General features: G+C 40.2%; 1 protein-coding gene across 1 annotated transcript in view; it reads right to left on the reverse strand.

Moving 5' to 3' along the window:
• Nucleotides 1-16125, reverse strand: part of DHRSX (dehydrogenase/reductase X-linked) — a 396361-nt gene that overhangs the window by 73953 nt on the left and 306283 nt on the right. The window contains exon 6 of the mRNA XM_044284034.1: nt 7062-7267. Within this exon, the coding sequence (XP_044139969.1) occupies nt 7062-7267 (206 nt within the window). The remainder of the gene's footprint in view (nt 1-7061; nt 7268-16125) is intronic.

Below are 16125 nucleotides of genomic sequence, written 5' to 3' on the forward strand. Positions count from 1 at the left end.
TCTTGCAGAGAGCTTGGCTTCACATAGGCGTCTTCTAATTGTAACAGGACTCACAGGTAACTTTAGACCTTCTTTGATCTTCCTAGAGCTAATTGTTGGCTGAGTCGTAGCCATTTTGGCTATTCTTCTATCCATTTGAATGGTAGTTTTTCGCTTTCTCCCACGTCTTTCACGTTTTGGTTGCCATTTTAAAGCATTCAAGATCATTTTTGCTGAGCAGGCTATCATTTTCTGCACTTATTTATATGTTTTCCCCTATCCAATCAACTTTTTCTTCAGAATTTCAGAGAGAAATGCACTGTAACCAGCATGCACAACATTTGCTGCCTTCCTTCCTTAAATAAGGGCAATAATTGCCACCTGTTTTTCAAAGAATGATGGACCTCACTCATTGAACGCCACACTGCTATTATTTTGAACATGCCCCTTTCAATCGAACTACAGAGAATCAGCAGCATACATGTCATGACTGTTGGATTTCTATTACTCCACTACATCTGCTAGTAAATTATTTGCCATGTAGAAATATCATTTCTATCAAAAACAGTGATTGATCAGGTTAGTGATGTCTGACTGCTATTATTTCGAACACAAATATATATATATATATATATATATATATATAGTGACACAGAGAGGGGTTGTGTCTGGCAAGGCAGGTATTTTCCTCCCAGCATATGCGGCTGGGCTGGTTTCCTGCCAGGTGAGGTCAAATACCAGACCAGAGTTTAAATGCGATCCTGGTTTGGGACATCAGCAGAGATGTCTCTGTTTTTGGGATCTGAGGCTTTGTGCCGTGCTGGAGGGCTGAGAGCCGCATGCTGGGGAAACAGGCCAAATAAAGCCTGCTGTGGACTACCGGAGGCAGAACTACCAGCAAGGTAACTTGTGTTATATGAACTTTCCATTGTGTGTGAATGAACACCAAGACTGCAAAGTTACATGCTGTTTTGTGCAATTGTGTGAATAAACAGTGACGTTTTGAGTTAAGAACTTGTATTTTGCCTCTGTACTATGCCCGCTTACCCCATCTGCCAGAGCGAAACCTCACACCTCACTGCAGAGGTGATCTGAGTCTGCTAAAACTCAGCAGCTCATGCAGACACCTGACCCCCAGCGATCACATGACCACTGGGAACAGAGCAGGGAGTAATTGCCTTTTTCTGATCTGTACACACAGCACTCATTTAGCACTGTTTAGGCAGTACTGGGGAAGGCAGGGATGTTACAAAAAAAAAAAAAAATGTCCCTGCACTCTCTATAGGGAGCCCTCTCTGTTACGGAGAGAGGACTCCCGCTCCTGCATGGTTAGCGTGCAACTGTGATCTCTGCAAGGACTTTAAGAAAAGTAGGTGCAGACATAAGTGCCGACTGCCCGGCATTTATATAACTTCAATTAAAAAAAAAAGAGAAATGTGAAAGACTTAATACAGTAACCAAGATGAATTTTGCTATTTACCTTAGTTATTTAGCTGTAATCTCTTTAAGATTTTTGCAATTCCTCCCCCACCACTGTGTACATCACTCAAAATTACATAAAGTAAGGACTTCAGGAATGAGTGTATTAAATAAATCTGAGGATCACAAATGATCGCTAAATTCAATGATGGAGAGTACAAAATCCGTAAATCACATGAGAACCTGATGGATAAAGCATTGCAGTTTTGTACAGAATGCTTACATTATCAGACACTTTCCTGCTGCTACAACAAAGTCTAATTTTCCATACCCTGCAAGTTACACTTTTAGAATCACAATGCCGTACTGTACAATGATTTATTTGCAAATTGCTTCCTGCTATGCTCTGCAACACAAAATCATTTTTATTATACTGGAAAACGGAGACTCAGTTCATGTTCTACAATTAATATTAACTTCTGTGCAATTAATATTCTGGAGCATGAATGACACAGTCTTGCTTCAGTCAGCAAGTAATTTAGTAAATCTGCTTCAATTACAGCTGGGAGTCAAAATAGTTCAAAGATTCACTTATTCAGTATACCGTATATATATATATATATATATATATATATATATATATATATAAACATACATACACAAAGCTTGCCTGGAGTTAGTCTGGGAAAGAACCACCTCAATGATCATAATATGTTGAGAATAACCTCACATGGACAGTGGACACGTGATCACTTCTATATGTACCTAAATAGTGGTTGGACATCTCATAAAACTGGTATTTATCAAAGGGGTTTTCCTTTAAATCATTTTCATAACAAAATTCCTGAATGACAGTTAATTGCCAATTTAAAGAGGTTTTCCGAGAATTTAATACTGATGACTTACTCTCTGGATAGGTCATCAGTATGTGATTGGTGGCAGGGACCCCCGCCGATCAGATACTGATGACCTATCCAGAGAATAGGTCATCAGTAGAGATGAGCGAAGTTATCAAAAATTTGATTCTGCTGCTTAGTTTAAGTACACAAAGAAATTAGATTTGTTACGAATTACTTAATCACAATCGCATTCCTCAATCAAAATGGCTGCGGTAGCCTGGCCGCGAGCAAATGGATGAGGTGAATTATTATTTTTATTTTTTTATTTACCGCCATTTCAGGAAAAATGTATTCATTACCACGAAGCGCCAGGAAATTCTAATTCCTGGTGAATCTAATTTTTCCTGAAATTCGAATTTGTTTAACTTCAATTCATTCAACACAGGTCCATCAGTATTAAAGGGCATCTGTCAGCAGATTTGTACCTATGAAACTGGCTGACCTGTTACATGTGCACTTGGCAGCTGAAGGCATCTGCGTTGGTTCCATATTCATATGTGTCCGCATTGCTGAGAAAAATTATGTTTTAACATATGCAAATGAGCCTCTAGGAGCAACGGGGGCTTTGCAGTTTCACCTAGAGGCTCAGCTCTCTCTGCAACTGCCACACCCTCTGCACATTGATTGACAGGGCCAGGCAGTGAAAACATCATTATGCATAGCCTTGTCAATCACAGTGCAGATGGGGCAGTAGTTGAAGAGAGAGCGGAGCCTCTAGGTGTAACGGCAATGCCCCTGTTGCTTCTAGAGACTAATTTGCATTATTGTAGAACACATAATAAATGACCGCCATAGTCCCTTATTCTTTCCCCTTTTCAGCTATACTGCCATGCTACTTCCAGCAGAGACTCTTTTCCTTCCCTGAGAAGTAGGGCAGGAAACTTTTTTTGGTTATTCATAATCTCCTGCCCTCCTGCCCACCTGCTGATGACTGACCGTCTTCTACATAGTTTTCTCCCTTTCTCTCTAGGAGAGAACTGCCAACCATCAGCAGATGGGCGAGAGTGAAGGAGATCACAAATAACCATGACTCTTCTCAAGTAGATTGGACTCTTTTCAAAGCCTGGGCTGCAATGATTATGCTATTATGATGCTGATGCTTACTTTTAGCTGATGTGTGACACACCGCTGAAATCAGCATTTCTGTCACTACTTTATAATGCCCTCAGTATGGTCAGCATAAAGTTGATGACAGGTTAACTTTAATACTATTTAGTGTCTCTAGTGCAATCATCTCACTCTTATGCCTATATGACACATTTTCCCGTCGGAGAGGTTAGGCAAAATAGTTTGGTGCCAGTTCCTAAGATCTGGCTTCACCCTTTCGTCTAGCCGAGTGCTCACAGACTAACCTAACTCCGGCATAGTCATAGCACTTCCTCTGAGAAAAGCAACCCTGGCCAGCACAGGAACCTAAGCCTCCTTTATTTGTATGCACCTGACTATGTCCTATGCTTTTCGCTAGTGATTGCTAGTTCCTCAGCGAGTTACTCTTGCCTCCTCGCTCTATTTGTTCACTACGCTCCTTCCCCCTGGGGGCTCGTTGTGCTCTGCAGACAACAGGCGAGCAGTGGCCGTTACTGACTCGCCCCTTGTCAACCCGCCGCCTCTGTACAGACAGTCTTCATTCGGGAGTGTCTGATTTCACCATAGAGACCTTGACACAGCATCTCCTGGCTCTTAGACGTGACCAGTTAGTTTACAAAATACTAAATCATTTAGTGTTGTTATATTTTCTTTTAATTACAAGGAACCACTGTCTTGAGTGAGGTTTATTGTTATGTATGAGCGATCAAGGGTATTTATATAAAGCAGCCAAAGCTTTAGCTTTCATTCAGGCCAAAAGTTATCTTAGCTATGCCAATAAATGTGATGGATTTAATACCCCCTCCATGTTCATCCCATATATGTTTAGCGATGAGGGTGTCTCTTTTGTATAGGATATCGTCAACATGCTCCTGTATGCGCTTCCGGAATTCCCTTTTGGTTTTACCCACATAGACTAGTGGGCATGTGCATTTCCCCAAAGAGATGAATCATTAAGTTCTGAAGTTTATAAACTCTAGTCTCAAAACATCCCGTGGTACTACTAACAAATTCTTGGAAGATGAGATTTGGTACATGTCACACATGTACCGCCTTTAAATGTGCAACATGGTTGCCTTCCTAACCAGGAGTCTTTTCTAGGTATTGGGGTAAAATTACTTTTAACCAAAAGGTCTTTTCGGTTTGGGCTTCTCCTAAAAGTGATCTGTGGCCTTTCATCGACTAATTCTCTCAAATCTGGCTCTGTACAAAGAATCCCCCAGTGTTTCTATACAATTTACCCGATTTCACAGTGGGCACCATCATACATGCCAATTATTCTGATGTGTTGTTCTGTTTTTTTTGTTACATTCCATTTATTTTTGGGTACCAATAAATGATTCCTTTTTCTTTTTGCTCCCTTGGTAAATGCTTCCCTCAATTCTTTAGCAGGATACCGCCTATTCTGGAATCTTGTTCTCAGATCTTCTGCCTGACTCCTAAACGTTTTGAAGTCTGAGCAACAGACCTCCACAGTGCCCGTCTCTTTAACAGTGACCTCCACAGCGCCCTCCCCCTTTAATGCTAGGCTTACACGACAACATGTGTCGTGCGACATTTTGTTTCAACAATTTTTATAATGATAGGCTATGGTGCTGCACTGTGACATGTGACACTCTGCGACTGCCGCACAATAGTTGCAAAAAATATATCCAAGATGAATTTTTCAGCGACTGTCGCGTCGCAGTCGCAGCATATCACATGCAGTGCAACACCATAGACTATCATTATAAAAATTATATAAAAATCAATGTCGCGTGACACATGTAGCAGTGTAGTTGTGCCCTATGTGTCGTGCAACCCTAGCCTAAAGCTGACCTACAGCAGTGAAAAAAATTGCTGGGTTGTTATGGAAACCTGGAATAAAACGGTGTGTATGTGGAGACTAAGGGCCTGCAAGCTTCTATAGGCTGATAAGGGACATGTGACCATGTGTATGGCAGTTGGGATATGAAGAGAAAGACTTGCAGGTCTTCTATTGGCTAATGTAGGTCATTTTTTGGGACTATCTCAGGAACAGTACGTCCTAGAGAGCTGTGAACCCCACAATATTTCTTTCCATATTGTGGGGTTCAGTGATTTTTTTTTTTTCGTTTTTGAGTGATCGCGGAACATACATACCTGTACATACGTCCTTTATATATATATATATATATATATATATATATATATTGTGCTGCTTTAATTTTTTTCAATTGCTGCAGTGAAAAAAATATTTCCCTTGAAAAGGATGAGCTGCAATACCAGACACAGTCACATTCATGGACAATGCTCCTACACCTATATGATCTTTGAAGAAGCACAACACTCACATGTGCCGATTGGAGGGATTCCTGGGGTCTGATCCCCACCAATGAAACAATGACATTTAAAAGGGTATTTTGATTTTGCAATTTTCAGCATCAATTGACAGGAAACAATGCATACTATCACTTACTAATAATGAGTGCTTATCTGTAATGGCCGTTTTTCTGCACTCCATTGTGGTCCCATGAGATTTTCCATTGTGTTGTTTCCCTATCCCATCGACATTGTATTTATATCTGAGGCATGGTAAGGCTTGTTAGACTCTGCTCTGTAGACACAATATCATCAGTGACCTTGCCTCTCAGGGCGGTGTTCTGCTCATTCTCTGGGACCCTGCCCAGTAGATGTGATTTCAAGATTCCATACAGGCAAATTTTTATTCTCACTGTTTACCATTCATCATAAGTAATATGTTTACTATATTGTATGGGTTATTATTATTACAGGGATACCAAATATTGTTTTGTGATTTTGTCATATTTGCCCAAAAAAATAAAGTAAAACTATAAGCCATAAAAAATCCATTCTTCACAGCAGAGCTTTTATACAGGAGTGGGTAAGGCAGCTGTAAAGATGGTCTGGGGTTGAAACCTGTAAACTAATCTTTATACTAAAGATTATGGTAAATAGAATTTTTAATTTCTGATGTTTTTCTTTCATGCTAAAAGTTACAATTTTCTGCAAAATAAAGGAGCAAAATCCGTTAAAGTTTTTCTAACAGCCTTAGTATAACAAATATCACAAAACAGTATGTGTGTCACTGTAATTATATAAGCTGTATTATTTAAGGTGATTAGTAGCAATTGTACCAATTTTTCTTTCATTTTGGTAATATACTATTCATTTAGTGTTAAGCCTGTGAAGAAAATATTTTTAAGCACAGAAAATGCAGCCCTTCGATCAGAGCAGGTCTGTAGTATAATGGTAACTCTTCTGCCTGACACACAGAAGATGAAATACAGATTTCAAATCCTGAGGAAGACCTGTTAAATAACATCATTAGTTAAAGCCTATTTGGTGGAAGAGAGTACCTTCCTCAACCTATATCCAACACCGATTCATTAGTATTCACTGCATTGTCAATACTAATGCCGACTCTGCTTGTATCTGTGAGGAGGAGGAGAGGCAGAGACCTGATGCTACAAACACTCCCCGTCAGACTTGAGCTAGAATGTAAATGCAAGGTACGGGTCACAAATAACAATTATTCTGGAGGAGTCAAAATGCATTTAGAAAGTCATCATCTGACATATAATGCAGTGAGCTTGACTTTTTTTTTTTACTGGAAAACCCCTTTAAGGCCACTTTAAAAAGGACTGGTGTAGAAATGAGCATATCTAAAAGGACATCTGAATATTAAAAGTACATACTTCAAAAGTAGCCAGCCGGTCATCCATTTCACAAATCTCCCCGGATACCATACATGCTTGTAGAGATCGGTATTAACGACCCCGGGGTCCACAGCATTAGCGGTCACGTGACTACCGTCTACAGTCAACAGATGTTGTAAGTAATAGGTGAATAACACAAGGGCAAGCTTGCTCTGAGCATATGCGCCATGGGCTGAATAACAGTGGCTGTGGGCAAATAGAAAAGAAAAACATTTTGAATATACCATATTCACCTTCAAAAACATATATTTTATTAAGATTATTATTGTATTATTCTGTTCCGTTTTATTGTCACTATTACAGTTATTTCTCCATTTGCTATTTCGATATATAAATGGGAACAAATGTAAATGTCACCACCCGCAGCATTCCTTTTTTTTCTCTGCTAGGCTGAAAAATCAGCCATATCGACAAAAGAGAAAGAGCTTCAAGCTTCAGATTGGGGAAAAAGAAACAGCTTATACTAAGCCATTAAAGAATTCTTCAGACATGAAACAGTATTAGGGCAGAAGGTTTGCTCTGCTCTGCATTTTATATGGGAGACTTAAGCAGGAAAATTTACTAAATGTCAGTAACATAGTTCTGTCACATTTCTATCTTTGTGGGGATGAGAACACTTAAAGAAGCACTCCCACAAAATGTTTTTTTTTTGGGCCAGTTAGAAAATTACATAATGTAAATTGTAGTGAAAGTACTGTTTTTACTGGTGACTGTATTTGTAAGTTATCCGCTCCCTTCTGGTCCTTCACTGTGTCATGTGACCGACACACTGACTCTCCATCTGACACAGCATTTTGTGTGTATACTGGAAGTCAGTTTCTCTACTCATTTCCAAGTCTGTCATCAAGGCTTTCATAGGAATGAATAGAGAAACTGACTTCCTGTCCACATATAAGACACTGTGTCAATCGGAGAGTCAGAGTGTCACATGACACAGCTTAGGAACAGAAGGGAGTGGATAACTCACATCTACAGTCATCAGTAAGAGGATTAGCTACCATTTACCTCCTGTGTCTTGCTAACGACCCAGAAAATAAAAATGTTTGTCGGAGAGCTTCTTCAAGACTGTAGCAAGTTCACACAGTCCATTACTTAAAAAGAAAGGGAAATAAAAGGATCTACAAATTACTTTGCCTCAGCTGGTAAATCTTTTTTGACTAAGGGTCCATCCACACAGGTATATAATGGCTCAGTTTTTTTTTCTGTCAGATTTGTATGAAATTGTAACATGCCCTCTCAGTCGCCATATGTATTTTCCTCTAGAAGCAGCACTCAAATCAATGCTTTCCTGGATACCAGCCTCAGGGGTTGTGACTGATCTATCAAATGTATAAACCAGAGGAACGATAGCACCAGGACATATGTATTCTATCTACATGGAAGAAAAAACACATCCTTATGTTTTTATTGTACTTAAAGGGGTTGTCTCACTTCAGTAAGTGTCATTTATCATGTAGAGAAAGTTAATACAAGCCACTTACTAATGTATTGTGATTGTCCATATTGCTTCCTTTGCTGGCAGGATTAATTTTTCTATCACATTATACACTACCACCCTGCAATCCATCCGTGGAGTTCGTGCTTGCACACTATAGGAAAAAGCACTAGCCCGTTTGCCACCAGAGAGGCTAACACTTTTTCCTATAGTGTGCAAGCATGACCACCACTGATGGATTGCAGGGTGGTCTGTAACCATGGAAACGAGCAGTGTAAAATGTGATAGAAAAATGAATCCAGCCAGTAAAGGAAGCAATATGGATAATCACAATACATTAGTAAGTGGCTTGTATTAACTTTCTCTACATAATAAATGCAACTTACTGAAGTGAGACAACCCTTTAAAGGGTTTGTGTCACTTCAGCAAATTGCATTTGTTAATACAATACACTTACTACTGTATTATGATTGTCTAGATTAATTTTTCCATATACATTGCTCATTTCCATGGTTATAACAACTAGTGTTGAGCAAACTGAAGGACTTTGATCTGAATTTCAGGAAAAAGTTGATTAGCCGCAAAGCCGAATTTCCTCGTGCTTCATAGCAACAAATCAATTTTCCCTGAATAGCGGTAAAATATATATATAAAAAAATCATACTTACTTTATCCTTTTGAGCGCAAAGAGCCGGCTGCCGCCAACGTAATTGAAAATCCCACACAAAATCCTGTGTGCGATGACATATGATGTCACCACGCCGGCTGACGTGATGACGACATCACGGACTGCGTGAGATTTCGCGCTGGATTTTCAATCAAGATGTCGGCAGCCAGCTCATCGTGATCAAATTGATAAGGATAAGTATAATTTTATTCATTTTTTCACTTTGCACTGTAATATCATCATCAGATCCCGCAATCAGTGATGAATGCAGCATCTGAGGGAGTCAGTGATGGACGGCGGTGCAATCACTGTCCCCTGTCATTGCACTCACTACTTACAAAGAAATGCATCTCATGACAAAGTAATTAATCAAAAAAGCAAATTTTTTTTTTGTAAAGTTCACTAAGCAGCTGAATTGAATTTTCAAATACTTCGCTCATCACTAGTTACGACCACCCTGCAATCCAGCAGCGGTGGTCGTGTGTGCACACCTTAGAAAAAAGTGCTGGATTAGGCACAATCCTGCGGTCCTAGCCACCAGCAAGGCCAAAGGTTTTTCCTATATTGTGGAGACACAGCCACAGGGCGGTCGTAACCATGGAAACGAGCTGTGCATAATGTGATGGAAAAATTAATCTAGCCAGCAATAGAAGCAACAGGGACAATCACAATCCATTAGTAAGTGCCTTGTAGTAACTTTGTCTACATAATAAATGCCATTTGCTTAAAGGGATTCTGTCACCAGATTTAACCCTACTAAGCTAGCCGACATAAGCGATGTGCTACCTATTGAAGATGCAAGAACCTTTGTCATGATCCATTTCTGAAGAGTACTAGCAGCATCCATCGAGTCGGTATAGCATTTGTTTGTCCAGAGCCGTACTGCGTTATCGTGTGCCGTATGTATGAAGATTTTCTCTTATATAGAAGAGACAACAGCTCTTAAAAGGATTGCGTCACTTAAAGGGTTTCTGTCACCAGATTTAACCCTATTAAGCTAGCTGACATCAGCGATGTGCTAATGTCAGCTAAACCTAACTAGCCTATTCCTACTTGTATTTATGCCCCAGTTACGCCAGAAATCTAACTTTTATAATATGCTAATTAGCCTCTGTGAGCAGGGGGGGGGTTGTTCCTGCAGCTAGAGGGTCCGTTCTCCCACCTTTGTCGCCTCTCTCCAAGTCCTGATTGACAGGGCCAGGCAGCGCTCGCATCTGTCTGCCAGCCCTGTGCTCTGGTGAAATCTCACGCCGTTCAGAATTAGGTGCAGGCGCGGTTAGGGAGAGATGCTCACAGGCTGCCAGCTTTCTCACCGCGCCTGTGCCGAATTCTGAACAGCGCGAGATTTCACCAGAGCACAGGGCTGGCAGACAGATGCGAGCACTGCCTGGCCCTGTCAATCAGGACTTGGAGAGAGGCGACAAAGGTGGGAGAACGGAGCCTCTAGCTGCAGAAACAATATGCTAATTAGCATATTATAAAAGTTAGATTTCTGGCGTAACGGGGCATAGATAAAAGTAGGAATAGGCTAGTTAGGTTTAGCTGACATTAGCACATCGCTGATGTCAGCTAGCTTAATAGGGTTAAATCTAGTGACAGAAACCCTTTAAGTGAGACAATTCTTTTAAGAGCTGTTGTCTCTTCTATATAGGAGAAAATCTACATACATACGGCACACGATAACGCAGTACGGCTCTGTACAAACAAATGCTATACTGGCTCGATGGACGCTGCTAGTACTCTTCAGAAATGGATCACGACAAAGGTTCTTGCATCTTCAATAGGTAGACACTGAATCAGATATGGTTAACACAATTACAGTTGAAACCAGAAGTTTACATACACTATATAAAAAGATACATATGCATGTTTTTCTCAATAGCTGACATTAAATCAGAATAAACCTTTCCTTTTTTTGGTCAATTAGGATTACCATATTATTTTCCAAATGCCAGAATAATGAGAGAGAGAGAGAGAGAGAGAGAGAGAGAATGTTTTAAGGCATTTTTATTACTTTAAGTCAAAAGTTTACATACATTTAATTAATATTTGGTTCCATTGCCTTTAAACTGCATGACTTAGGTTAAACGTTTTGGATATCCTTCCACAAGCTTCTCACAATAGTTGGTCGGAATTTGGGCCCATTCCTCCTGACAAAACTGGTGTAACTGAGCCATGTTTATTGGTCGCCTTGCTCGCACCTGCCTTTTCAACTTTGTCTATAAATTTTCAATATGATTGAGATCAGGGGCGAAGGTGCAAGAGTTTAACTTGGGCCCCCCATCCCTCATTGCTTTGTGGCCAGGGGCAGGGAAGTACATTGCCTTCCTGCTGCCTGAGGCAAAAATTTAACTGCACAGCTCCCCCCACCACCATGCCAAATTCTTGACCTAACACCTTCCCTCCAGCCAGAGGTGTAACTTGACCAGCATGCACCTTCTATAAAACAGGTGTCTTCTCATGTGGTACAAGGGCTTTTGGGGCCCCTCAGGCTCCTGGGCCCGGTAGCGACTGCTACCTCTGCCCCCCCCTTATAACTACGCCCCAGGGCCTTGTGATGACCACTCCAAACATTGACTTTGTTATCCTTAAGCCACTTTGTAACCAGTTTGACAATATGCTTGGGGTCAGTGTCCATTTGGAAGACCTATTTCTGGCCCAAGCTTTAACTTCCTGGCTGATGTCTTGAGATGTTGCTTCAGTATTTCCACATAATCTTCTTTCCTCATGATGCCATCTATTTTGTGAAGTGCACCAGTTCCTCCTGCAGCAAAACAATACCACAACATGATGCTGCCACCCCATGTTTCACAGGCTTCCAAGCTTCTCCCTTTTTCCTCCAAATGTAACGATGGTCATTATGGCCAAAAAGCTAAATTTTAGTTTCATCAGACCACAGGACATGTCTCCTCCAGAAATGTAGGTCTTTGTTCCTGTGTGCATTTGCAAACATTAATCTGGCTTTTTTATGTTTCTTTTGGAGTAATGGCTTCTTCCTGGCAGAGTGACCTTTCAGCCCATGTTGATACAGTACTCGTTTCACTGTGGATATTGACACAATCTAACCAGATTCCGCCATTATCTTCACAAGGTCTTTTGCTTTTGTTCTTGGGTTGATATGCACATATCAGACCAAAGCACGTTCATCTCTGGGACACAGAACCCGTCTCCTTCCTGAGCGGTATAATGGACGGACATTCCCATCTTATTTGTACTTGAGTATAATTGTTTGTACAGATGAACGAGGCACCTTCAGGTATCTTGAAATTGCACCCAAGGTGGGGCCAGACTTGTGCAAGTCCACAATCATCTTCCTGATATCTTGGCTGATTTCTTTAGACTTTTTCCATGATGCTCCACAAAGAAGCAGTGTGTTTCAGGTGTGCATTTAAATACATCCACAGGTGTGTCTATAATGAACTCAGATGTTGCCAACAAACCTAACAGAAGCTTCCATACACATGACATCATCATATGGGCAGGCAAGAACTGTTTAAAGGCATAATAATTTTAGTGTAGGTAAACTTATGACATTGCAGAAAGTAAAAAAAATACATAAAAACATTCTCTCACATTATTCTGGCATTTGGCAAATAATAATTATGGCAATCCTAATTGACCAAAAACAGGAAAGGCTTCCCGTTTGGCTTTGGGACATGCCACATGTGTCTAGTAGCTTAGCATAGGGAACCTATTTTGACTAATATCCAATGATAACCACAGAAAACAATATAGTCACATAATCTACAGGTTTCCACATCTAATAAACATTACAGAATTCAGTACAGGAACTTATATAATATTAGGTGACAGCAGATACTCAATATTGTTCAATCATATCAGCATGATCTTACTATATGTCTCCAAAACTAATATTCTTGGATTAGGAAAACAGGAAAGAAGAGTGTACTTTATTGGAGTGCGATGAATCATTTTCCCTTCCCATGAAGACATTCAAATTACACTCTTTCAATGGATGACGTAAATGAATATCTTACATAGGTCAACCAACATGTCCTTTGTGATACAGTGCATTTTCCAGTATATACATAATTTACATCCAACTAGATGCGTAATGAGAAATAAGCAGAAATATATGAATATGACAGATACAAAAAGAATATCGGGACCATGATAACTGAATAGCTTCCAGATGAACTGAATGATAGTGAAGAAAATACAGCATTTTACATGAGAAACCATGACAGCCATATTACTCTGGGATAGGTACTCAGCTGTTTACAATAAAGTACCTATGCACATACCTGTATCACGCCTTTACTGTCAAAATGAAAATGTCGGTGAACTACACAGTAGGAAAAAATGTACACCTTTGTATGGCACAGCTGCCAAAGTCTCATCACAAACCGCTGTACATGTACTGCACTGGGGTGGCATGGGCTCAGGAGCTGCAATAGCTGAAATCACAGCTAGCGCAGATCCCAAACACTTAACGCCTTCGATGCCATGGTTAATAGCGATTGCGACATCTAAGTGGTTTACAGACAAAGGGAGCTTACTTTGTACCTCGCTGCGCCCCCCCCCCCCCCCCGCAATGTGATTGCAATGTCTTGATGACCACCATGGCCTCCAGGGTTGTGATGCACAGAAGCCTATTAAGTCTAATAGCCAATCTGTCATATTGTCATATGTAATATTGGAAGGTAAAACACATTACAATACAGTAGTTTTGTATGAAGTCTTCAAGTAGGACTTAAAAAAAAAAAGAAAAAGAAATATTTTGAAAAAAAATAAAATGAAAAATTGCAAGCAAAAACAACACTTATCCAACCCTTTATTGTTATCATTATTATAAAAAAAATGAAATATAGTACATATATCTATAAAATGATCATTGCTGGTTTTGGTTACTTCACCACAGTTGTCTCAATGGAAACATAAAAAAAAAAAGTTTAAGAGTCTTAGAATATGACAAAACAAAAAACAAGTGAAAAAAATACGATTTTATGAACCAAAAGTAGGACATGTATACTGAAAGATTTTTTTTAAGGCAAACGTCTAAAGATAGTGGATAACACATTTAAAAAAAAAGTTTTCTTCTTTCTTATTTATTTTACTCTACATAGGGCTAACATATTCTACAGCACTTTACAGATATTATGGTTGTTTGCTGCCTCCAATGGAGCTCACAATCTAAGGATAGGTTCATATTTGCTTTTAACGGATCCGGCATGTTGTTCTGGCAGAAAACAGTCCACCGGAGTTCACTGGATCTGTCTGGCCTAACTGGATATTACCATTCACCGCCAGACTCCATTCACTATAATGGGATCTGGCCACTTCCTGACATAAGTGCCAGTTTTGGATGGGCAAAAACCATTGCATGCAACTTTTTTTTCTGGCCAGAAGCCTACAGTAAAAGCATCCAGATCCCTAATAGATCCCATTATAGTCAATGGTGTCCAGCAGTGATCTAGGCTGGATCCAGTTACCTCTGGCAGGCTGTTCTCTGCTGGAAGAACCTGCCTAATCCATTAAACACAAATGTGAACCTACCCTTACTTCCCTTTCAGTCGCTTCAAAGTGCACAGGATATAATTATTTTATGTTAATGCCTTTAAAAATTCCACTTGCTTTGAACAAGCCTCTGGCTGCAAAAAGCTTTATGGTATGTTCTCAAGTGGCAAGTCCTCTGTGAATTTTCCGCAGTGAAAAATTTGCAGTGGATCTGGCTGAAAAGAATCATCGAGCTTTGTCACGGATGATCCGCGAGAATATTGAACTGTCCTCCCAATATTATCAATATTACTCTGCCTTATTGAACAGTAGGTCTATTAAACAGTAATTATTTCCCTAGGCCCCAGAACCTCTCAATTCCCCGCCTTGATTCTAGGACCCTTTATAATACAGACCTAGAATCTGCTAAAGGAGTTCTCCACTTTTAACAACACCTAAAGAGGGCCTCAGCCAGAGAACCTGTGGGCTGTAGGCATATTACACTGGACAAAGGCTTCTTGGACTTTACCCCTGCAACGGACTATTTCACCAACGGACATCTTTTCTGCGGAAACTAAGTATTTTCTTTCTTTTCTCCCTTTTGTTTATTGGACTATACTTTCCTTGATTATTGTGTTATAATTACTGTGCATCGTGATAATTTGTATTGTATATAGATATATAATAAATGACCTCCCAGTCATTTCTCTAGCCATATGCCTGTTTTCAAACACTGCAAAAACTTACCCTAGCCTCTCCGAAGAGAAAGCTACTCGGTTGTGTTATCTAGATAGTGGGTTCCTCGCTCCCATAAATTGCGAGGTGGTGGCAGTTAAACTACCCTGTGTGTAGTTCCGGTCCAGTTCGTCGCACGCTTACTGGCGGTCAATCGGCGGTCCACTCCCTGCGCTTTCAGCCTATCGACTGTACGGACTCAAGTTAGACTGTCGGTGTGCTGAAAGTGGCTGGGAGGCCTGTTTGCGGATTGACCACTAGGGGCGCTGTGACGGTTTTGTGACGTATTGTGGCCGCGGCGGTCGCAGTTCGTCACAAGCTTCATTTATTAGGAAGTAAAACAGAAAATTACATAGATGATGGAAATGGGTACATTTCATGTAATGTCAGTTTCAAGAAAAAGCACAAAAACCCTTTCATCAGGATTCTAAGCAGCCAAACATGCTTATGTTTTCTCCACAGCTTGAATCATATGAGCAAGAAGAACAAATCAATCCGTAGAATAGGATCTAAACCGTACACTCGGGGCACTGCGTTCTGAAATATTGATTCATTCATCGACCTGCCCTGATGACAGCATCACTTAATACCTTTATATACAAATGTTACAATATTTTTGTTCCCCAAAGCTCTTACACGTGAAATTACCATCAAAAGCCCAGCCAACAAGATTGATGTAATCTTGGCTAACATTCAGTGCCCCCTATTTTCTCAGAAGGCAACGTCAATTGGATTTTCTGAGCATCTCAT

The sequence above is a fragment of the Bufo gargarizans genome, chromosome 3 (assembly GCF_014858855.1).
Source record: "Bufo gargarizans isolate SCDJY-AF-19 chromosome 3, ASM1485885v1, whole genome shotgun sequence".
NCBI classification, from domain to species: Eukaryota; Metazoa; Chordata; class Amphibia; order Anura; family Bufonidae; genus Bufo; species Bufo gargarizans.